This window comes from Opisthocomus hoazin, chromosome 7 (genome assembly GCF_030867145.1).
Source record: "Opisthocomus hoazin isolate bOpiHoa1 chromosome 7, bOpiHoa1.hap1, whole genome shotgun sequence".
Lineage (NCBI taxonomy): Eukaryota > Metazoa > Chordata > Aves > Opisthocomiformes > Opisthocomidae > Opisthocomus > Opisthocomus hoazin.
This window is the reverse complement of record NC_134420.1, coordinates 5,419,404-5,442,773: the sequence shown is the minus strand read 5'-3', so window position 1 is coordinate 5,442,773 and position 23,370 is coordinate 5,419,404. Positions and strand designations below refer to the sequence as shown.

The window sequence follows — 23,370 nt, the reverse complement described above, 5'->3', positions numbered from 1 at the left end:
GGAATGAAGGGAGGGAAAGGAAAGGGTCAAAGGGCTACTTGAACATGTGGGCTGTTGGAAAGATCAATTAAATACTCTACACACGACAGTCTTCTGTTAGCAGAGTAGCAGTTCATCACTAATATCTTATTTAACACTGTAAACCAGAAGTTCAGTGTGAGAAATAAAACACTAAAGAGCTATCATCCACAACAATATTTTAAGAAGGACAAAATAGATCCAAGGATAACTTCCTAGATGGCCGCATACAAGGACATGATTTAAAACAAAAGAGGCAAAAGAGACTAATTCATTACATCCTTTTTTTCAGTTGTAAGGTATTAAAAAAGCAAAACAAAACAACGCAGTTTACACATACTAGGAAAAACTGCTGAGATGCTATTTCGGAAGTATACGTCAACTTTCTCTTCTAGCATAACAGTGCTGAATGACAAAAATCAAGTCATTCACTGCACTAGAAATTTTACTGGCAGCTATTCACAGTAAGAAAAAGAGAAGGCAAGCATTTAGTTAATAATAAATTTACTATGTAACCTTGGGAAAGAATCATGCCACTCAGGCCACTTACTCCAGTTCACTTACCCACAAAGGTTGCACTGTTTCTAGTAATTAGCATGCTAGAAATGAACTCAATTTCTGGGAGGGACAAAAGCTCTTGAGCACACACTTCAATCACAGGTGGAAGCACACTGCATTGGTCAATTAAGCAACACAGGGTTGTTTACTATTCCAATAAATATTTGTTACTCCAATACAAATTTGTCAGCTCTAGTCCTTTAGGAAAAGTACGTTTAACAAGACAAATATAAATTGTTTTGACATGAATTGAAAACTTTAATGTGAATTGAGCCTTTTATAGAAGAAGGTATCTATAAACATGTAGCCTTAGTGACGGTTCACTGTGTACTTCAAGTGGCAATTCATCACTCTCAAGAGAGTTTAAGAGCTTTGATTTGTTGCTTTTCTTAAAGGCTTGCCCTTCTCCTCACCAAAGGTAAGACATGTTGGCTGGTACTTCTTTCCTTCTCTAAGTATAAATAACAAATACAGGACTTTCTGTGCACTTGTTGAAAGATATGAACAGTCCTAAGTTTGTCATCTAGTAAACTCAAAATAAAACACCATTTCACATCTGTAACCACTCTGAAAATGTCAAGGACTCCTGGGAAAAGTCACTGTTAGAGAATGAGTTCTTGTACCATAAAAGCGTTTTGGTCGAAGTTGCACCTAATGCTTACGTACTTCTCTTAAACTAGCGTTTATTTAATAGAATAATTTTACAGCATCCAAGTGTCCAGTGTTGCATCGCCAATGTGTGAAGTAGTATCTAACCTAAAACATCTGCCTAGACAACCTTATTTCTGTCCGATGTAAGCTCGCGTAAAAACTGTCAATCCCATATTCCTCAGTATCTACCTTGACTTTCTTTCCCACAGTTGCTCTCACAAAATAACCAAACCAAAAAATCCTACACACCTCAGCTACTACCAGTACACATTTTCACCTACATTTCTCCTGTCTCACACTAGGAATACTTTCATGTCTTCAGATGCCATTGCTTCATTTTTACATATACTCACAGTCTCCCATAATATCCTCTATAGGTAAATTAGTGAAATGTAGAGTGGATAAATGAACCATTAGACAAGTGGAAAGCTGCCTAGACCATGAGGTTCAAGAAATGAGAGAAGGGTACAAAGCCTGACAGCTGGGTACCAGAGGTGTCCCTCAAGGTTCAATGCTAGTTCTGATACTAATTAACACCTTTATTAGTGACCTAATGGGACAGAATGCACCCCCAGCAAGTCTGTGGATAATGCTGAATTAGGGGGGAGCAGTTGATAAGCCAGAGGGCAGGACAGCTATTTAGAGGGATCTCAGACTGTAGAAATGGGCTGATGGGAACCTCAGAGATCCAGATGAAGACCTGCCCCGTGGCTGGAATAACCCCACAAACCAGTACAGATTGGTTCCTGCTGGCTAGAAATCTGCTCTGCTTGCTGTTCCCACCTTCCCGCAACAAGCAGCTGGGTGAACAAGCTGAACTTCAGTCAGCAGCATGTCAAGGAAAAGGATCTTTCCCCTCAATCTGACACTTGCAAAACTGCATCTGGAGTACAGTGTCCAGTCACGGGCTCCCCAGTTCAAGGCAGACATTGACATACTGGAGGAAGTCTGGTGAAAGGGCCACTAAGACCATGGGGGACCGAAGCTCATGACATACAGGGAGAAGGTGAGAGAAGCGGGTTTGTTCAGCCTTAAGAAGAGATGGTTAAGTGGTGGGGTTCTGGTGTCTACCTCTGCCTAGCAGAAGGGTGAAGAGAAGACAGAGCCAAGCTCTTCTCTTCTATCACAGGGACTGGATGACAGGCAACAGACACAAACTGAAGCAAAGGAAATTACAGTTTGGTATTTCAAAAGTAAGAGTGAGGCTAGTCAAACAAGACACATTTTTCAGAGAAGTTCAGAGCTAAGTGGCAATGCTCAGAATTTGACCAGCCGAGGCATGAGTGATCTACTGGAGCTGGGCCTGCTCTGACAGAAGAGGACTGGACCAGACCCATCCCACCCGTGTCCAGGGCTCCCTTCTACTCTGTACTATGCTGTGACAGTTCACATGGTGTGCAACATCTTTGGAATTCTCCTGGAAACAACTTTCCTCAGAGACTCTTCAGACTGTACGTGTCTGTCTGTGTGCATGCTCTTAAAACAGTTTTGGGTTTCTTTTGGTTGTTTGGTTTGCCTCCTCCCGCCCCCCTCCCCCCCCAACTATAGAAAATGTTTCAGTGCAATAGTAATCACTTTCCAACTAGACCAGAAGTCAGTAAGTTTCTAAAGGAACAAAACACAGGGTAATAGACATTTACTATTTTCAGAGTCCCTTAAACATACCAAAGTACAGAGAAACTTACTAGGGAAAGGTTTTCCACAAGTTAAAACTAAAAATACCACACAATTATAAAATCCATTTGCCAAATAAAGCTACGTTACATGTCTTTATTTTGTGTTAAAATTGGTAAAATTAACCAATACATGACAAGCTTTTGTTTAAAAACGTCACAGTTCCAACATGATCTAAAATATATATACATTTAGACGAATCAAGTTATTTCATTTTCAACATAGAAAAATAAATTTTATAGAAAAATCAAATGTCTGTATTTCTACAGTTCTAATTTTTATACTTCTATAAAACTAATTTTCTAAAAAATACAAAATTAATTATAGAAATTACATGATTATTTACAATTCCTATATAGAAATAGAAAATTAAACAACTATATACATACACATTTAAACAACTTTTACTGCTTCTATCTAAATCGGTACTTTTTCTTTAACTCAAAGTAGTGCAGCCAGGAAAAGTTTCTCACATCCTCTTGGAACATGTCTCAACTCTAGTATTTGTTGTCTAAAATCTTCCAATTTTATCAGTAGCAATATTTAAAGTGTAAGGTGGAAAATAGACTGGCAGCAGTCAGCTGGAGCCTCTGCAACTGGCCCTGTGCTAACATTAGCAGGAGGGTCTGGGAAACACCCTCTCTTAACCACAGCCCTGTTCTAATCGCCTCTGCCAGAGGAACAAACTACTTCATCGCACATCAAAACCTGTGGTCATTCTTTGGACGAAGGAGGACTTAAATAAAACACATACTGAGTGATATCTGACCATTAACTATTAACAGCATTTTTAATAACTTTTTACAGCAACATTTAGCATGCTTTTCTTGCAACATTTCCTACCTAATGATGTCCATGGCCTGATAGACAATTTCAGACTGGTCGACTCCAATCACTTTTTTTGCACCTGCTTTGGCAGCAAACATGGAGAGTATTCCAGTTCCACAGCCAACATCCAAAACCATCTGCAATAAATAAATGGAGGTAAAAATAAATATCTCATTTCCCTTGCTATGATTTTTCTACATGTCTTTCTACATCAGTGAGATACTATATTCTAAAAGAAGGAACGAACAGTAGCATCAAGTCTTACTATTACATTCAGAGACTCCCAAATCAAGTTGCAGTTCCAACTCCACAACTTCTACTACCTTTTACAGGTAAACAACGAAGTAGACTAGCTCCAGCTGCAGATTAACTCAGTCACATGGGAAACAATCACAAGCAATCATTTGGGCAACAACTAAAAAGTTACATGAACAGGAGAAACATGAAATTTGAGCCTGAGCAATTTTAATCAGTGCATCGCTAAAAACTGAATTTAGCACTGGCACTGAAAAAAACATCTTCTAACTGCAGTTTCTCATTGAGAGTCTATACAGAAACTTTATTTAGGAGCCCTCTGCTAGAAATGGCCACAGTGCTTCAGAAGAGCTATAGCTCAAGATGACTGCATTTCAGAAAGGTAACTAGCACGGTTTTAACACCTGTAAATATTTTCTGTCTAACACTGCTCAAAGTAGGACCAAAAACAAATCCAGGAAGAGGGGATCCATAGGTTTTTGTGAAAGAAAATTAAACTTGAACACTACACTTGAAAAAAAGTACACTCAACATTGTAACAAGACTCATGAAAATGCTTATTTTTGACATCTCACATACTACCTACTGTAGGAAGATTGAAAAGTTTAAAAATGCGCAGCAGCTAAGAAAATAGTACCAGACACATTAATAAGTAAAGTTGAGATGCCAGCAGTGTTGAACTTCAGAAAGCAGAGATTTTAGCAAGTAGCCTTGTTCAGGCCTCAATCTCATAGTAAGTATATTTCTTCTAACTGCTGGAAATTTCTCAACAGCTTAAAAACTAACACTTTTAATCTTGAACGTGTTACACTAGATTTTTAAGCTATGACTTTCACATTTGATGTTTTCACAGAAACACAGAATAACTGATATTGAAAGGGACCTCTGGAGATCACTTAGTCCACCCCTTTGCTCAAAGCAGGGTCAACTAAAGCAGGTTGCTCAGGACCATGTTCAAACATCTTCTGAGCATCTCCAAGGACAGAGACTCTACAACCTCCCTGGGCAACCTGTGCCACTGTTCATTGCCCTCACAGTAAAACAGGGTTTCCCCATCTTTCAAGGCAATTGCCTGGAGTTCAACCTGTCCCCATTGCTTTCGTCCTGCCCCTGAGCACCCCTGACAAGACTCTGGCTCCACCTCCTTTACTCCCCTCACCACCAGGCATTTATACACACTGACAAGATCTCCCCTCAGCCTGCTCTCCTCCACACTAAGCAACCCCAGCTCTTTCAGCCTCTCCCTGTATCAACGATAATCCAGTCCCTTCATCACCTTTGTGCTCCTTCACTGGTCTCACTCCACTATCTTCATCTCCCTCTTGCACTGGGGAGCCAGCACTGGGCACAGCACTCCGCAAGCCATCTCCCTGGGGCTGAGGACAAGAGAAGGTTCACCTCTCTTGATCTGCTGGTGACACTCATCTTCCAAATGCAGCCCAGGAGGCTGGTCACCTGCCTTTGCCACAAGCGTGTGTGCTGCTGGCGCATGCTCAACTCGGTGTTGACCAGGACCCCAAACTTCTTCTCTGCAAAGCTGCTTGCCAGCTGGCAGGCCCCCAGCCTCTGTTGATCTGTGGGGAGGTTCTTCCCTTCCCTCTGCAGGGTTCTGCATTGCCCCCAGCCCTTTGCACAGGACCCCCATCGGCCCATTTCTCCAGTCTCTGGAGGTTCTTCTGAATGGCAGCACAACCATGTTTTCTTCTAAGATAACAGGAACATTGAGTCAGAACCACTAGTCGTAAAAATCATTTATTAGAAAGGAAAATCTGTCTCTCCTTAGCACAGCATCCAGTATTATAAAGCTGTCCTCACAGCTTTCATGATGTTAATTTTTTTTTTCCAAAAAAGGCATCAGATCACTCAGTAATCAATCCCACACTTGAGAATTATAACCCCATTTTACAAAATATTTCACAGCAATAATGCACCCTACTGACAAAATTTCTGGCTTATGAGCTACTGAGTATTCTTGCTTTGGCGCAACAAAAACTTGCATATGCACTTTTAAATTTCACCTGACAAATAGTATCAAAGTACGAACTTGAATGCTCTGCATATTAGGTCTGCTCGCCTTGCATACAATTCTATACATTTTGATGATGGATACATAGCAACGATTCTGAAACCAGTGTGAATAAAAATAGCCATTTATCCTTAGCAGCACAGTAGGTGAGCTTCTGCTGTGGTGTACTGGGAAGGAATGAGTAAAGAGCTGACTGCCACCTGTCTTCATAGAGCAACTTGCAATCTGGAATCAGACTAGAAATCATTCGCATGTTAAGTTTTTTTACAGCATTTTGTGTAGAGGCTGGCCATGGAAGTTGTGGACAGAGTTACTTGTTTCACTTGGAACTCTTTACAGCTATGTTCCAGGAGGAGCCAATTCTACAACTCATTCACAACTTACATGTGAGCATGTAATGGCTACAGAAATCCCTAGGCTGAAGCCTTCTGGAGACAGGAATAGAAAGTAAAAATCAATGTTCGTGCAGCTGCTGAAATCTCGTGCCCCCTATCATCATCTATTCTAATGCTTTACCCATCATAGTTAATAAAATTCAATCAGCTGAGCCATGAAAGCTAGAAGTTAGAGCCAAAAATAAACCTCTGTGAAAGAATGATCTTGATGTACAGTTGCGTGAAAGAGAGTAATCACCACAAATTGAAAAAAAATCAAAACAGACACCACTTTGGACAGCTGCCCTGGTCACTTAAAAACCCAGATGGAACTCATCTAGCCTTAGGCAGGGGATGGGGGTGGAGAAAAAAGCACAGGAGAGAAAACATACAAGCTGGAACACATGTGAGGAACAGAAAGACAAGCAGAATGATCACCAATTAGCCTAACAACAAGGGTCTAGAACTAACCCATTCTTGCAGTGATCACATATGGCCTCTCACCAGAGATCTGGAGCAGCTGGACTGATGATTTGACTATACCATAATATACTGCAGCATCACGTCCTTCTCTGCAGTCTAATCAAAACTGATATTCTACTTCTAGTAACAGTAAAACTTCAAATTCAGGAAAACAGGAGGTCAGGTAATTTGGCCAAATAAATTAATTCCATCAATGAACATTTAGTAGGAACAAGGTTTAAAAACTCTGGTGCTGAATACAGCATGCCTAACAAACAAACCTCGGTATTCTGTTACCATCTCTTACCACGCAATCACACCTCTTTGGGATACTGAAGATTTGCATCAAAAGCTAGCATGGTCAGCTAAGCTCTTTGAAGAAGCTCCTCCCAACCCACCTCACAGGTGTCCTTTCAGAAACAACAAAGAGCATCTCACTATTTTCTACGGAGGAATACCACGTGGGAGTTCTAGCAAATACAGTATCAGACTTTTGCTCACTTTTTTTTTTCAAATTGTAATCAGAATTTAAGGGGAAACAGCCTATTTCCTCAAGTTGGAAGCTTCACTCATTAATATGGTTCTGAGACCATTCTATAATACATAAATTAATCAAAACATCTTAACAATTCCTTCAGCAGAATTCTATAAAAGGTGTCACTTCAAAGCTAGATCTCTGAAAAAAGCCCATATATTCTCCATAACAGCACACCAAGTGAAAGCCACATCAACATTTAGTCAGACACAGAAGTGGGGCACTGATCACCTGGAATGAAGCTGTTGGGAACTCAAAGCAACTGAGAATCTTTCTTTCCACTCAACTTTAACACAGTATGATGGGTTTGGATACACTACAAATTTAAGGTAAGAGGTATCTTGATCAGAAAACTGCTGTAAAAACAGTGAGTTCAGAAAACATTTTGCAGACGTCGCAATTAATAGACAAACTTTTCTTTAGAATTTGAATGCTTTCACATGAAGTAAAAAAACCCACAGAGTAAGCACATTTACTGCCTGTTTCCTGAGCAAGTGCATCTACAGCTGGCGTTGAAGCAGCATTGTCTGTAACAGTTGATCCGCGCTTTCTTTTGAATGTTACCAATATGTCCACACAGCAGAGGAGAACTATAACCAATTCTCAAAAATTACTGTTTCACTAGGACACGCATTCCATATAACTTCAGATTAGTCTTACTCTATGAAAACCTGCAGTTATCAATTCTAGGGGCATCTACAAAACTAAATTTCTCCCAAGAAAGTTTTCTTTCCTTTATTGACCTTCCTGCTTTGTTGGACGAGCCATCCAGCTATGCAGTCACTCCCATCTTTTAAGTAGCTGGCAGCATAATGTTTCCACAACGCTTTTGCTTGTTCTCTCATTACAACTAAAGAGCTTAGAAATGTTCAGTAGAAACAAGATTGTGACATGGATTGAAGCAAAAAGGAAGAAAACTGTTTTTCTTAATAGTGTTTTGCTGTAGTTACCAAATAAAACGGAAGTAAGACATACAGAGAGTATGTGCTATCTACCTTGAAATACCTCCCACCTAGGACAAAACTATCTAGCACAACTTCCATCTAAAGAACTATCAGATAGGTGCACTTGTATTACTTCCACAACTATTCTGAGGCCTCGTATTATCACTTATTAACAAAGTCTCACACAAAGCCAAAATAAAAATCAGCAGTGATTGTTCTAGACATCTTGGTCTCACATTAAGAAATATCCATACACAGCTTAAGAATGTAACAACCAGCCAGCAGAAAGCTAATCCAGAACAGAAGGCTGCACAGCGTAACTCAGAACACAACAAACTCTTCAGAAATAGCCAGCAGAAGACAAGCAGAGGATGGCAACTGTACTGGGGTCATAACCACAGTAAGATCATAAACAAAAGTCAGTGCAATTTCTCCTCACTACAAGCGAAATACTAGTTCCTGGCTCCAAGTCCCTCAATAATAACCTCATCTGGAGAGGCTAAACAACACTAATTCAATAAATCAGTTGCACGTGAATTTTTTCCCCAATTCTAATTACACAATGCTTCTAAGATTTTTTTTTTTTACTGTTATCAGGCACAAATTGAAATTCACTTAAATTGTGGTAAAGAGGCCCTTTAAGACAGATTCCACTCAACAGACTGGACAAGAATGGCCCAAGTTAACCCCGCCAACATAATTAATGAACATCCCGACATGGCACACAAAACAATGACAATAGCGATAAGCACTTCTGTTATCAGCAGTTTGCAGCAGTTGAATAGCACTCTACCACCTAATAAAGCCAGAGTACATTAAATCAAATGTTGTCAGTGCAATATTCCATTCCCAGAGCTACAAAGTAGCCAACCTGAAGGATTTCTATCATTGGAAAAAATAAAGTGTAGAAATTATTGTGTTTTCTGAGCCGTTTTGCCTACCTTGTCCTTGAAGATATGTGGGTTTTGATAGATGAAGTCACGATAGCTTTCTGTACGCACTTTATCCTATGATTTAAAGAATACAAAACCCATAAACGTTCGCTTTTTCTACTTATGTTCAGCATATCATTCAAAAATGCTGAAAAACTTGCTTTTTTACTTGGCCTAAAGATGGTTTGTGGCTACTGTACTTATAAGGGCTCTGCAATCATAACACTTTCCATTTGATATTCTTTCAGAATTTATTGTCTTTGCAAATTAAGCCAGCAGTACCTCTGAAGGAAAAACAAGAAATTAGCTCACAGTTTCCTGACCTGCTGCATTTGATTTCAGACGTTTCAAAGTTCTTAATACCTCTCCACCACTTTCCAAGAACAGCAGTAACAGAGTGGCAATACTGCATCAACTTTACATAACAACTTTCTATGCAACGGTAAAAATTTCAGTCACGAGCTCATAAAACACTTTGTATCATTTTATTCTCTGACATTCCTGTGGCAGACAGATTCCTTCAAAGAAAGTTAGCGATCAGATTAACCTTTTCTATTTCTGAACAAACTGCGAATTTGCAAACCTGAAAACAAGCTAGTAATTGAAGCTGTACAGCCCATTCTATGAAAGGCCAATATAATAAATAGTTAACTGGAACACAACGTGACCTGAGAAGCAGGAATGTTTTCACGCATATAACTAACCATTTATGGTATCTTTGTATATGAAAACTAGCAGCATAGCTCAACCTACCAGCAAGGGAATATATTAAAACATTGATTATCTTCATACGCATGAGCAAGTACACAAATTGACAGCCAAGTGTAAGTTGCTGTTGCAGTTCAAGTGTTAGAGCAAAGTAAAAGAAAAATTTTAAGCAATTTTTATCTAGTAAAGACAAGTCTATAAATAATAATGCAGTATAAAATCTAACTGCTTGTATTTAAGTGAATATTTTTCTGCTATAGCAGGTAAGAATTTTTAGAAACAATACAGCAACTAAGTATTTTCTCTCTAGTGAGAAAGAGCAAAGTCCATTTTATTAGAAAGACAAGATCAAAACCAGAGACTGAGAACAAAGGACATGTTCATAAAAATTCTGGAGAAAAAACAAATCATTTTGAGGCCTGAAAATCCTGAAATCCAGTTTTAAGTTTAGGAGGATTATCACACACACACAGAGACCAAACAAACAGTTAGGAATAATTTTAGAATCCTGTACTTTAAAATTATACATAATTAACATGAATAATAATAAAGCAATTGGACCCTTTAAAATCATATCGGTTTACTATGACGCTATATTCAGAGCAACTATTTTTAGCACTTCACCTCTACTGCGGTATATAATAGGGTTTGCTGAAACAATCAAAAAAGTTTAAAAAAAAAAATCAGAAGGTTCAGCATCAATCGCAAAAGCAGTCAGCTGGAAAGCTTTCAGCCTTACACCCTGCCCACTCACATTGCCTCAGCACTTCCCCAACTCAATCAATACAATTCTAGCTGCTGTCTCTACTATATGCGCTGCTGCTTGAGTAAGCCATGGTCGTTCAGTTCAGGTCTCTCTATCCATCAAATCCATTCTCTCACTCACCATTTCAATGTCATACTTTTTTTGTTTAGTTTTTCAATGAGTAAGAAAAATTATTAAGATGATCGTCAAGAAATTCTCAAGCAAAAAAAAAGGCGAGGGAAACACTATCCATTTGGCCAGTGCAAAGTAACAATACTCTTCCCCATCTCTGAAGGCTTTGCAGCAAAAAAAAAAAAAAAAAAAAAAAATTTGAAACTTCATTCTACCACTACCAGGTGTTAGGAAAACAAACGGTTTCAAAACTGAACAGTGTCAGAAACAGACTTAAAAATGAGACTGCAAGGTTCCTTTCTTAAAAACTTCAAAGCAGCAAGCCACTGTATTTTATTTTATTGTATGTCTACTTTATTTCTATATCAAAATGAATGCCCAGTATATAGGAAAAAATTCAATGCACACATCTTAAAAAGCAATTGTTTTCCTGTGTTTGGAAAAGAAAAAAAAAATCTTAAAAGCATTCTAACAAATATTCTCTGAAACCAGAAAAATAAAATGTTACATCAATCTCCTTGTGCAGAGCTGCAGAATTATTATAAACTTTATTAACAAACAGAAAGGCTCCCTCATCCTATAGCCTATATCATCTCAAATGCCAGCTCTATACAACTGTAAAACCAAGCTTCTATCATTCTTACTTAAATTATGTTTTCTGGACTATGCATTTTGGAAAACATTCTTCTACTTCTGCAGACATGTCTGTGCTTCTGCAAAATCCCCGACCCCCTTAAAATTAACCTCATGTTTATACTATTCTTAAGACAGATTCATCTCTATTTCTACACTGGGGGCCACTAACTGATTTACGAAGCAGAAAACTTTACATGCTATCTGTACAGACAAAGTCACTGCACAACTCCATACCCGACTTCTACCTTAGGCAGGAATTTTACTTATGCCTTAAAATGATAAAACTGTTTATGATTTTCACAACCATGATACTTTCTGTGAAATGAAGCAGTAAGAGATTTTGATTTGCATGTCAGTTCTAAAGTTGTGGGAGTTTGTGCTAGGGTTTTTTTTTTTAAGTTAAAAGGGCATGCATAGGTTTGCCTTTGAAGAGTTTTAAGCATTAATTTTTTGCCTTTATCATATAAAAGGAGCATACAATTTTTCCAGCTGTTCAATGAACTGTGCACAAACACCAACCATTTCTGTTTACCTAGTGCAATAGGAAACCACAATGTTTGAGAAATGGTTTTACCTAACAAATTTCCATTGTTAGGAAAACATACACAAAAGAAAAACATTCACTATCTGTATCATGTTTTTTCCATCATCTTTTAAGCACCCAGGAAAAAAGCTGCTTTTGGCAAGGTAAGGTGATGGTAGAGTGGTACTGAAATACACCTTCAAGCACATCTGCGATATTGTAATATATCTTCAAGCGTATCTGTACAGGAAACGTTTTCATGTTCCTAACACCTCCTATAAACAGAACTTGTACAAAGGAACTAAAGCGACAAAACAGATCTCTCAACCCAACTCCTAGGAAAACACTATCATGTATAGAAAGGGTTAAAAATGCAGCTGCTCTGCAGTACAGTTATGGGCACACAGCCCACTTCATTCCATCTTTCCTCCTTAGTCCTACTAAGATGCAGCTAAGATGACTTTCTAACCTTTAGCATCTCTTCGTGTATCCCATAATGCCCATAGGAGCTGAAGTAAACGCCATCCTCATCCTCCTGAAGGTCTGCGATGGCGCTGGATGACGAGCTGCTCCTGACATCCGTGTTCATCACAAAATCCTGCGCAAATTGTCTGCAATCAATTTGAAACACACCCTTGAGACATGTTGATGTGACCATGAACAGGAGGTGGGGGTAGAAGGGGAGAAGGGGCTGGAAGGAGGTGAAGGAACCCAGACTGCCCAGGGGCTGGGACAACAATGGGACCGGTTTTAATTGTGCACAACCTCCCTCTGCCGGCTCCTCCAGCTGCTGCACGGCTGCCCAGCACCCTCCTGCAACCGCTGCCTTCTGCTCTCAGCCAGCAAATACCGGCAGGGAAAGGCTCAGGCTTCATTTCTATTTTAAGGAGGAATTATCTAGTTTGCACGCTGTACCACAGTGGTCAAAATGTGTTTTAGGCTGTGTAATGCTGGTACAGACTCAATACAACAACCAGCCCAAGAACTAGAAACCCTACAACACTGCATGACTAGCGAAGGTAGAAGAAAGTACTTTGGAACTGAAGCATTTGGGTGGAAACAAACCAGAGCTTAAAATTCAATTTATTACTTTAACTTCATGCTGCTTATTTTTCCCCCTCCATGGCCTTGCATTCCTAATACACATGTTCTCTCCTCATTTCTCAAAGCAAGTTTGACAATAATACACAAATCTAAGGTCTTATCATAAAAACACAATCAAAAGTTGACAAGCAAACAGATCATATTATATCCACAATGAAGTGAAAAACCAAACATGCTCCAGCCAGACAATATTCCTCCGAGGTCTACAGTCCAACATCAACAAAACTTGCATCCTAGACCAGTCCAAGGCAGCCAAAGCTCACCTTTAACAGCAGTCACACTTTCTTAAGTAAGAACTTCATGTATAGAAGCTGTAAGTAACATCTCATTACCAGTACCACCCTTATAGAACAACAAAACCAAAACCACTATTTCAGTCCTGACATGACAAATACTGCTCTGCATAACTAGTTTGGATGGGGAAGAGGTGCTGGTGAAGGAACTCATACTGAAAGTGTTTCAGTATCAGAAACTTCCTGTACTTGCTGACATACAGGTAAGGTCTGGATCTTATTTGTAATATTGCTCTCTACAATGGCAGTTTGCATTTTCCTTACTTTTCAGTAAATATCAAAACGACAAAAATTGAAACTTAGAAAAAATAGATTGTATGATGTACAATTAGTATGATTAGCATTTTGTAAGTTTTAAACTCTATTTTAAATTTAAAATTATTTAAAGTGGATTCAGTCAATAGTTCCTCCAGCCTATGCATGCAACACAAGTACCAAATAAACCCTGGAGACAGAGCTGCCCTCTTGTCTTTTTATTCAAGAAAGAAAGAAGGTAAGTAAAAATAAAAGGCATCATCTCTAAACAGCGGACAGATGAAAAATTCAGGATAAACAAGCCATGCTCTTAAATCTCTATCTAATGCTAAATGTGACCTGCTTTATAGAACTGTTCTCATTTGTGGGAGGAAACTAAACATCTCCAGGCCTCCAGCTACCTGTTTTCACATTGTACTCCTTTCAATCCTCATAATTCAGTAAGTCTACACGGTCCAGCAAACTAGCAAACTTGAAAAACAATTCCGCAGAAATTATTTCATACTTAATTAGCAAGTGTCCTCCTACTGCTATTCCAGGGCTCAGAAGGCAACAATCTCTAGGGAGCTGCACGACTGATCCTGAACGGGCAGTCATTAAAAACCTGAAATATTTTTCCACGTCTTTGAGAGCAAGACCTGCGTAAGGCAATGATGTTGCAACTGAAAGAAGTTACAGTTACTCAGTCTGCTAAGAAGTCTCTGCAGATAGATAGAGCACTAGCAAACTCCTGGATCTATTTTTTTTTTTTTACTCCAGAAGCTGAAGTCGGACAACTGGCCTGCCAAATACCGTTATAAACCTATTTCCATGACAGAAAACAACAGAAAAACAGGTTACTGTAGATTAAAATCCTGTACACTATTCTTGCTCCACTTCAGACTTCCAAGCTCTCTTTATTTCACAGAGGTTTACCTGAAAGGAAACGTCCATACATGGTCTCTTTCAGTGGAGTAACCTCCAGCATCAACCATTATCACTATGAATCACAGCACGTAGACTACTACAATGCATCTGGTTCATCTGGCCATAATTAATACTGTGCTGCTTCACCAAATCTACATCTGGCTATTTTTGCTGCCAGCTGATCCCTGCTGAATTGAAGAGCCTGCCCTGAAAAAGAAAAATTAAAGGCTCCCTTCTACAACAGCAGATAATTTCATATACTAACCTCAAAAAGAAAACTGTATAAGCCTGATTGAAGTTTAGAGAGCAGAAAAGAAATTGCAACTGATGATCTGACAAGATTTTTCTTTCTTTTAAATGAAAAAGACGGGAACAAGAGTAAGACAAGAAACCACACAGAAAAAAACCCTCAAGTTTTCCAAGTACAGTGACAAACTTCTTTCATTCTTATTGTTTACGATGAATTAATGCATAATGTACACACAGATATCACAAAGTGTTGTATGCTTTAAAGTACGATAAACCCAGATGAAGACAACTGTTCATTTTTGAAATGCATAACTGTTCACAGCTGATAAGATTTGAATACATTAATTTATTTTCATATACTTAGTTACTAATAACATCAAGTGTGTACTAGCAAAACATACAACAAATTCTCAAGTGTACTTTACAAAACAAGGTTTTAGCTGCTTTACTTTTCCACAAAAGAACATGAATTATTTTTCTAGGTCTCACAAATACAACTGCAGTTCTTCAGTGCCCAATCAGTGTCATCTTGAAATGACACATCTGTACAGGATTTAATCCTATGTGACCCAAACAGTAGTTCATATTCCCATTCTACCCATGCGCATCATCAATCCATATTTTGAAGACCTCAAGACTTAGAAGTAGCGTGTACAGCTATGGGGTTGTCCTCATGCTCGACTGCAATGCACTGAATGTTCTTACTAACAGAACCCACACCTAAGACTGAAACTAAAAGTAGCTGAAAAGTTGGTTTATTAATTCCACTGAGGGTTTTTCCAAATCGATTCCACTACTAAGAATCCTTGTTTGGAGTCACCTCTGAAAATGTTTAGAGTGCCATACTTAATTTATCAGTACCTCCCTCTTCTCCATGGTGTACATCTTCAATGTTTACATTCATACCCAAATGACTAACAGAAAAGCGTCTGAAAAACAAAGAGGGGTCTGAGGCAAAATGCATGTTTCTGGGCCATGTGTTTATTTAGGTTTCCTAAGCATACTTTGCTCTTTTAATTTGTGCAGGTTTAACTAATCAGCTACAACACGTTTACTAATCATCTATGAAACAAAAGTCAAACCTACAGTCCCAACAGAAGTCATGAGTTTTATTCCACAGTTACATTCTACCACTTCTTTGAACTTCTGTTGGTCTTAACTATGAACATCTCATCTCACCTAAAACACGTGAAATAAAAAACCCCAAAACTTCAGTTCAAACACATACTTCATTTTTTGAAGATCATCCTGTGCTCTAGCCAAGGCTGCTTCAGCAAGTCTTGCTCTGTATTCTGCATGCTTTAGTTGTTCAAGGAGCATCGCGGTATCATTTAAACCATTAGAACACGAAACGTTTGCAGGTTCACAAATATCTTCTATATCTGATGAAACGGGGACAAAGAAAAAACCACCTATCAGTCACATGTTGCTTCACAGCAGCTCATAAACAAACGATGTTTTCAGTGTTACTATTTCTGTTTTTGGATGTTTTGTAAAAGTAGTCTGTTTTACAAGAAGCATCACCAAATTTGATAGGACTAACTGCAGAACACAATACTATTCAGTAAAGGCAAGTATGCCAGAAGCAAGCTCTAAGTTAACGAACCAAATAAACTGAGAATTCAGGCTTCTTTAAATACCAGTGTCGGATTGTTGATAGAAAATACATTAGATTTAGACTAAGTTAACCACAGTCCTATCCTCTGTTTTTCCAATTACATTATTCTGAGGCCAAAATGGCTGTTAATGGTAATGGTAAAATGTAAGAAGGTATTTAAATTTAGAATCTTTTAATAATAAGACAGCAACTCCTAATTTTCAAACCAATGCCTTGGGTTCTTATAAAGCTTATGAACACACAAAACTCAAAAGAGGATAGGCAGAATGAATCCAGGTGAAGCACTGCCTTTTAACTACCAAAACTCAGACTTGGCACTAGGTCCCATTCACCTCTTGCTTAATTCAGCTGGTGATTTCAACAGATGTCAGCAGATTAAAAAAATGGCGCTACTGTGGTTTTGGATATAGTAAAAAGTTACAGCCAGCTTACTAGGCAAAATACTTCATTTAAAAAACCCCATGTATCTATTCCTTTTAATCGTGGAAGACTGGCCCATGGGACTGAAACAAAGCACAGATACTTCAAGGCAGGACATACAATGAAATATGAAATCCCTGAAGTAACCAAATAATGCTCTCTACCACACAGTATCTCTGCTATCATGCAGCAGAGATCACTTCAAAAGGGGCAAAGCTGCATTCCAGTCTGTATAGAGAAGACAAAATCCATAAGCCCCAAGTACCTTACAGTTTGGGTGAAAGATATACAATCGAGTGCAAAATAGGAAGAGTGGGAGGATCATGGACAGCAAAAATAAGTTCAAAAGTCAAAATGAATTCTCTCAAGACCATCTGATGAACTGTCATGAAAGAGAAAATAAAGCTGCTTGTACTGATTGCTAGAGCTGCTGAAGGAGAAGAACTTTTCTATGCAACTGTAGTATCTTACACTGAGTTGGTCCAAAACAGAACCTGTATAAAAGATCAAGACATTTTCAACAAGGCAAATCAGTTGCCCCTTACTTGTAGCATGCTTTTTGAATGACTTGATTTTAATACTTACATGTAGAAACTTTAAAAGTTTCACAAACTTTTCAATGAAGTTTGGGTGGAGTGCTTCTTTGAACAGCTTGATTACTACATACAGCATCTCCACTATAAACATCATGTTTACATTAAGTGAATACAGACAATAAAACAGGGCTATGGAAATGTCAGCCATTAAAAAGCAACACATGTAACACACAGTAAAAACTTCCGAGTGCAACAATGTTGTGACTTCAAGCTAGTACGTGAACTTTCTCATGTACATAAGTCAACTGAATAACAGTGACGATAATTCATACCACAGGAGCCCTGCCAACACCACATTTACCCCACAATGCAGTATAGTCATACTGAAATGAATTTATTTACCAAACTGAAGTAGAAGATCATCTTCTAGCTCTGGTTTCAAGTATTCCTCTCCTTCCCAAGGCACTGGGCTGCTAAGAGAACTCAAATAGGCTGCTGTTGGTTTCTAGACAGAAGGGAAAGAGTGTGTAAGCCAAGTTTCTTTCAAAATACCAGCCCTTCAATTTCATTCAAGAAAATAAGGCAAAGATCTGTTCTTCCACCTATTAAAATAAACGGGGTACTATTAAAGTAGCTTTATAGCAAACGCTGAGAAAGATACTACTTTAATGCGTAACTAAGCAAGAACAGCAGCTCTGACACCAAGTACTCACCTTAGCACACTGACGCTACCACCACAGTGACCAGAGAATAGGATAAAACCACACCTACAAGCTAGTCTGGGCCCCAAAGCCCAGGAAGCTACAGTGTCAAGGAATTCAGTACAAGCAGTAAAGCACAGCAGACTGATAAACATTGAAAGTTACTTTTAGGATTACACTCCTACCAGGAACCAAGTTTAATCAGGCATTTGACCTATAGCTTACAATAGGGCTCATGAATAAAGCCAAGATATTAATCAGGCCAAGTGTTTTCACATGAACAACAGTGCGGGGACAAATGTCAGAAATGCTGTATTTTCTTCTGTTTGCATCCAGCCAGTTAATACTTTGCCAGAAAAGCAGAGATCAGATTCTGGACTTCAGCTTTACCATTTCCATATTTACTCTGCATTTAGTTATGCCTTAAATAACTCTTTAAGGATTTAAGTAAAGATTTGAAGATTTAAGTAAAAAATACTTGATTACATGAGATGGTATCAAGTTTAAACTTCAGCTTTTAGGGAACAACCAGAGAACGTGCTTCAAAGTCACAGAATAATTAAATTTAAAATGAAAACAACTTCTCATCTAAACAAATCCATCAATAGCTACTTGAATTCCTGCAATTTCTTTTTCTAGATATATAATACAAAATTTCCTACAGTTATTAAAAACAGCAAATTGAAATCACAGCACCTTGATTTCCCATTCTCCAGACACAGATTACAGAAGTAGTATGTGGCACACCTACCTTTAATCTAACAAAGTTTATTAGTTTAACGTATCCATAAAAATCAAGTCCTGAAAAGAAAAAGAGGAGAAGAAAAAAAAGGAGAGAAAGCTTGCATTACTGAAAACCCACATGCATTTTACAATTATATGAATACTAATTACTTCAATTGGCCGGCTTCCCCTTGGGGTGTACATCATTATCTTGTGCAGTCTTCCTATCTTAAATTTGCTGTCTACATTTTTCTTCTCCTCAGGACTAAACTATCAAATTTCTACCCTCAAGACAAATACTTTTACCACAAATTAACTATAGAACACATGCAAACGTGGATTATGAACAAGGATTTGATTCATTTGGCAAGCAATGACATCAGGACAGACACATTCACTTCCTACTAGCTACCTTGCTGATATTTCAGGCTGCTGTGTTCCTTTGTTTATATTTTTAGCTTTCTGCTTAATAAAATGTAAACTGATTCTACTCACCCAGAATACACACCAACATTGATTTAAAACTGCCACCTTGCCCAGAAATAACAGTAAATATAATTCTGTACTCTCCTCGAGAATGGCAAGGATACTGCATAAACTCAAAATACTTTCCATTGGATTTTAGACAGAAAACTGATTGGATCTTACAATTTTACATGTAGATTTTTAAATGTTTCATGTAGTTCCACCCTCTTATCTCTCACTCCTTCTTAGCACACACTCTTAGAATAGCATTTCTCCAACACTGTTCCCCTTCCTCTGCTTTCCAGTTTTCCTCTATATACAATAAGATATGGATTTCAGGCTCAGTGGTTCAGTACTTACCTAACTCTTTCAAATCCCCCCTCCCACACACACTTCACATACATCCTCCTATATGTACCTTCCTTCAGTCACCATCTTGACCTAAACACGTGACTGCAAGTGAAAGTCAACCTTAAACTTCACTTAGAAAGAATGAAACAGACTTTGGAGAGTATATTTTCCCGTGATCACCTGAGGGAACATAAGCCAAGATGGCAAACAGCCATTTAAAAGACACCACCAGTACAGCCCAATTATTGACCTCCTGGGGGATACACCCACTTTGGTCTCTGCTAAGCTCCCCAGCCCAACAGCAATGCCACTAGCTGGGCAAGCGTTCTCTGGAGACGGGGTAAATAGCTCTTACTCCAGCATGCACAGGGGACTGGGCACAAGCCAGTAGAGATCAATCTGACTCTGGTTACTGACTGAGAGCTTTACCAGTAGATAAAAGCACACAGGAAACAGACAACATATACAAACATGTTTCTAGAATAGCTTATCTTGCTCAATCTTGGAATCTTCAGCTACCACCAGGAAATCAGTTAGAAACAAGCGAATCGTCGCAATTTATTTTAAGGAAGATGCTGATATGCAGCAGGAAACAACAACTCCTGAAAAAAACTCACCATGTTTCTTGACCACGTCACATATATTAAACTGATGCCCTGCTTTGCAGTGGGAGAACACATCTTCAGGAGAACTATACAACCTGTAAATAACGAATTATTAAGTACACAGTATTAACATGTTTTGAAGCTGTAAGACCCCTAGGAGCTTTACATGCGCTGTTCTGACCTGCGAGGCAATGCTTTCACAGCACAGCATTTCTGCCTATAAGAAAGGATGAACAGGCACCCGCGTATTCACACACCTCACAAAGCAGCGTTCACTTGGCTTGCAACACTTTTCGCAACTAAAGATAATACACCCAAAAACTTTAACAAAACCACGAACCCTGCTAACTTTCAAAAACTGCTTTAGAGCAAAACCAGCCTTAAACGCAGACCACAAAACCCGCACGCACACAAGGCGAGCGGGCCAGCCAGATCTGCTGCACCAAAACGAAAATCCTCCTCCGTTCGCGGACGATGGGAGGAGAGGACAGGGAAACCCAAGGGATGAACTCCCACACTGGGGGGGGCTCACCTGCTTCCAGCGCTGTTTCCCCCTCCTTCAGCCCGGACGCCACAGCCCCTCGGCGCTGGCGAGGCCGTACCTCAGAGCAGCGAGCTGCGGGGCGCTGCCACCCACCCCGCGTTACCGGCTTGTGTGGGGCGGCCGCCATCCCGCAGGCCGAGTCCGGGCGCTCGCACCCTATTTCCCCCCCTCAGGCGGCTCCGCGGTACGATCGCGCCTCAGGAGCCCCCTCCGGGGGGGGGGGGGGGGGACGGGACACGACACGCACAGGGACAACGCAAGCAGCCGCGGGCCCCACCTGTCACAGAAGAGGCAGGGGGTCCGCAGGGCCTCGGCGCCTTCCTCCTCCTCTTCCTCTTCCTCCCAGGCCTCGCCGTCAGACAGCTCGGGCAGCTCATCCTGGGCGGGCGGCCCACCGGCGCCTGGGGAGCCGCAGACGGGGACCGTCCGGGAACCCATAGCCCCGCCGCCGCCGCCCCACGTGCGCCGCTTCCGGGCGGCCGCCCCGCCCACGTCGCCTGGAGGGGCGGGCTTAAGAGGGGAAGCGCGCCCCCTGGCGGGGCCCTCCCGTCGGAGGCGCCGGCCGTTGTGTTCCGAAGGCGCGGGAGCGCGGCGGCCGCCGGGGGGCGGAGGGGGCCGGCGCCATCTTGTGGGCGCTGAGGCAGCCGCCGCGCCAGCGCTGCCTCCCGCCGCACGCCCCTCGCCGAGGCAGCCCCGCTGTGAGCGCCTGGCGGCCTCACGGGGGAGAAGCCCAGGCGGGTGGGTAAAGGGTCGTGCCCTAAGACAGCCGAAAATATAAGAGATTATTTCTGCTTCGAGGTGGAGTCGTACCTTGTACGCTTGATGGGTGGCTGGAAGCCGCGTTTCTCGCAGATAGCGTGGCAGCGATAGGAGAGTTAAAGGAAATAACACATGCGTATCAACTTTTAAACAAGGTTTAGCAAGAGACTTTTAGAACCTAGAGCCTCAATTAAATGCAGAAGTTAAAAGTGGGCTTAAAAAAAGGATGTAGAAAAATAAAGCTTGAGGGCCATCATCTGAAGAAGAGAGAAGTTGACCTGCTGGGTCGGTGACTGAATCTCCTTCATTTTATGGCATCGTTTCATGCCTGACAGAAAGGTCCATCTCTTCAGAACCAAGCAGTGCCTTGGCACCGGCTCACGCGGGGTGAAGATATGTCGGAGCTAGGATTTTCCCAATTTGTATCCTCAAAGTTCGCATCAGAGCTGCTATGAATGCTTCCAAAAGTAATGAAATTGCTGTTTCACCTTGAATCCGATGACCTTGCATGACTACTAACTGCAAGAACAGAGGTATGCTGTGCTGCCTGTCAGCACTGGTCTGAATCAGATGGCCACATACGACATTTGTGTGGCATCTCATAACCGAACAAGGGCACAGTCTATGACGGACCCAAGAAATCTCCCACATCTCATCACAGCTGTGAAGACAACTGCACCTCCTGAGGCATGATACATGGGCTTCTGTACCTCAAAATAACAAAACCAAATTATAATGATCCAGCCTTGCAAAGAGTTATAAACACTTTTTAAATAACACCTTGTACTTTTCGATAAAATCGGGTATTTGTGAGAAGGTTAAAAATAATACTTTTTGTTCTTTACCCATTCGGTTAGCAAAATCAGGGCACATCTGCATTGGCAGTTCAGATCATAGAATCACAGAATTGTAAAGGTTGGAAAAGACCTCTAGGATCATCAGCTCCAACATCAACCCACCACCACCAGGCCTGCTAAACCATGTCCTGAAGTGCAATACCTACACATTTTTTGAACACCTCCAGAAACGGTGACTCCACCATTTCCCTGGGCAGCCTGTTCCAATGCCTGACAACCCTTTTGGTGAAGAAATCTGTCCTAATACCCAATCTAAACCTCCCCGGCACAACTTGAGGCCATTTCCTCTTGTCCTTTCACTTACTAGCTGGAAAAAGAGACCAACACTCACCTTACTACAACCTCCTTTCAGGTAGCTGTAGAGAGCAATAAGGTCTCCCCTCAGCCTCCTCTTCTCCAGACTTAACAATCCCAGTTCCCTCAGCCGCTCCTTACAAGACTTGCTCTCTAGGCCCTTCATCAGCCTCATTGCTCTTCTCTGGATATGCTACAGCAACTCAATGTCCTTCTTGTAGTGAGGGGCCCAAAACTGAACACAGTACTGGAGGTGCGGCCTCACCAGTGCCGAGTACAGGGGGACGATCACTGCCCTGCTCCTGCTGGCCACACTATTCCTGATACAAGCCAGGATGCCTTTGGCCTTCTTGGCCACCTGGCCACACTGCTGGCTCATGTTCAGCTGGCTGTCGACCAATACCCCAAGGTCCTTTTCCCCCAGACAGCTTTCCAGCCACTGTTCCCCAAGCCTGTAGCGTTGCATGTGGTTGTTGTGACCGAAGTGCAAGACCTGGCACTTAGCCTTGTTGAATCTCATATAATTGACCTCGGCCCATTGATCCAGCCTGTCCCGATCCCTCTGCAGAGCCTTCCTACCCTCAACCACATCAACACTCCCACCCAACTCGATGTCATCTGCAAACTTACTGAGGGAGCACTCAATCCACTCATCCAGATCATTGATAAAGATGTTAAACAAGACTGGA

At 40.7% G+C, this 23,370-nt stretch overlaps 1 protein-coding gene across 3 annotated transcripts in view; it reads right to left on the bottom strand.

The window, feature by feature from the left end:
• The window catches only part of PRMT3 (protein arginine methyltransferase 3), a 65,773-nt gene extending 44,524 nt beyond the window's left edge, over positions 1–21,249 (bottom strand). For 2 of the 3 annotated variants that reach the window (XM_075426784.1, XM_075426786.1), the window contains exons 1-8: positions 21,049–21,249; positions 20,240–20,322; positions 18,835–18,884; positions 17,785–17,887; positions 16,037–16,190; positions 12,471–12,612; positions 9,267–9,332; positions 3,745–3,866 (exon numbers count right to left, since the gene is read on the bottom strand). In XM_075426784.1, coding sequence (XP_075282899.1) covers positions 3,745–3,866; positions 9,267–9,332; positions 12,471–12,612; positions 16,037–16,190; positions 17,785–17,887; positions 18,835–18,884; positions 20,240–20,322; positions 21,049–21,209 — 881 coding nt within the window. In that variant the 5' untranslated portion in view covers positions 21,210–21,249. The remainder of the gene's footprint in view (positions 1–3,744; positions 3,867–9,266; positions 9,333–12,470; positions 12,613–16,036; positions 16,191–17,784; positions 17,888–18,834; positions 18,885–20,239; positions 20,323–21,048) is intronic. The other variant, XM_075426785.1, reaches the window with a different exon arrangement.
• Positions 21,250–23,370: the final 2,121 nt, after the last annotated feature.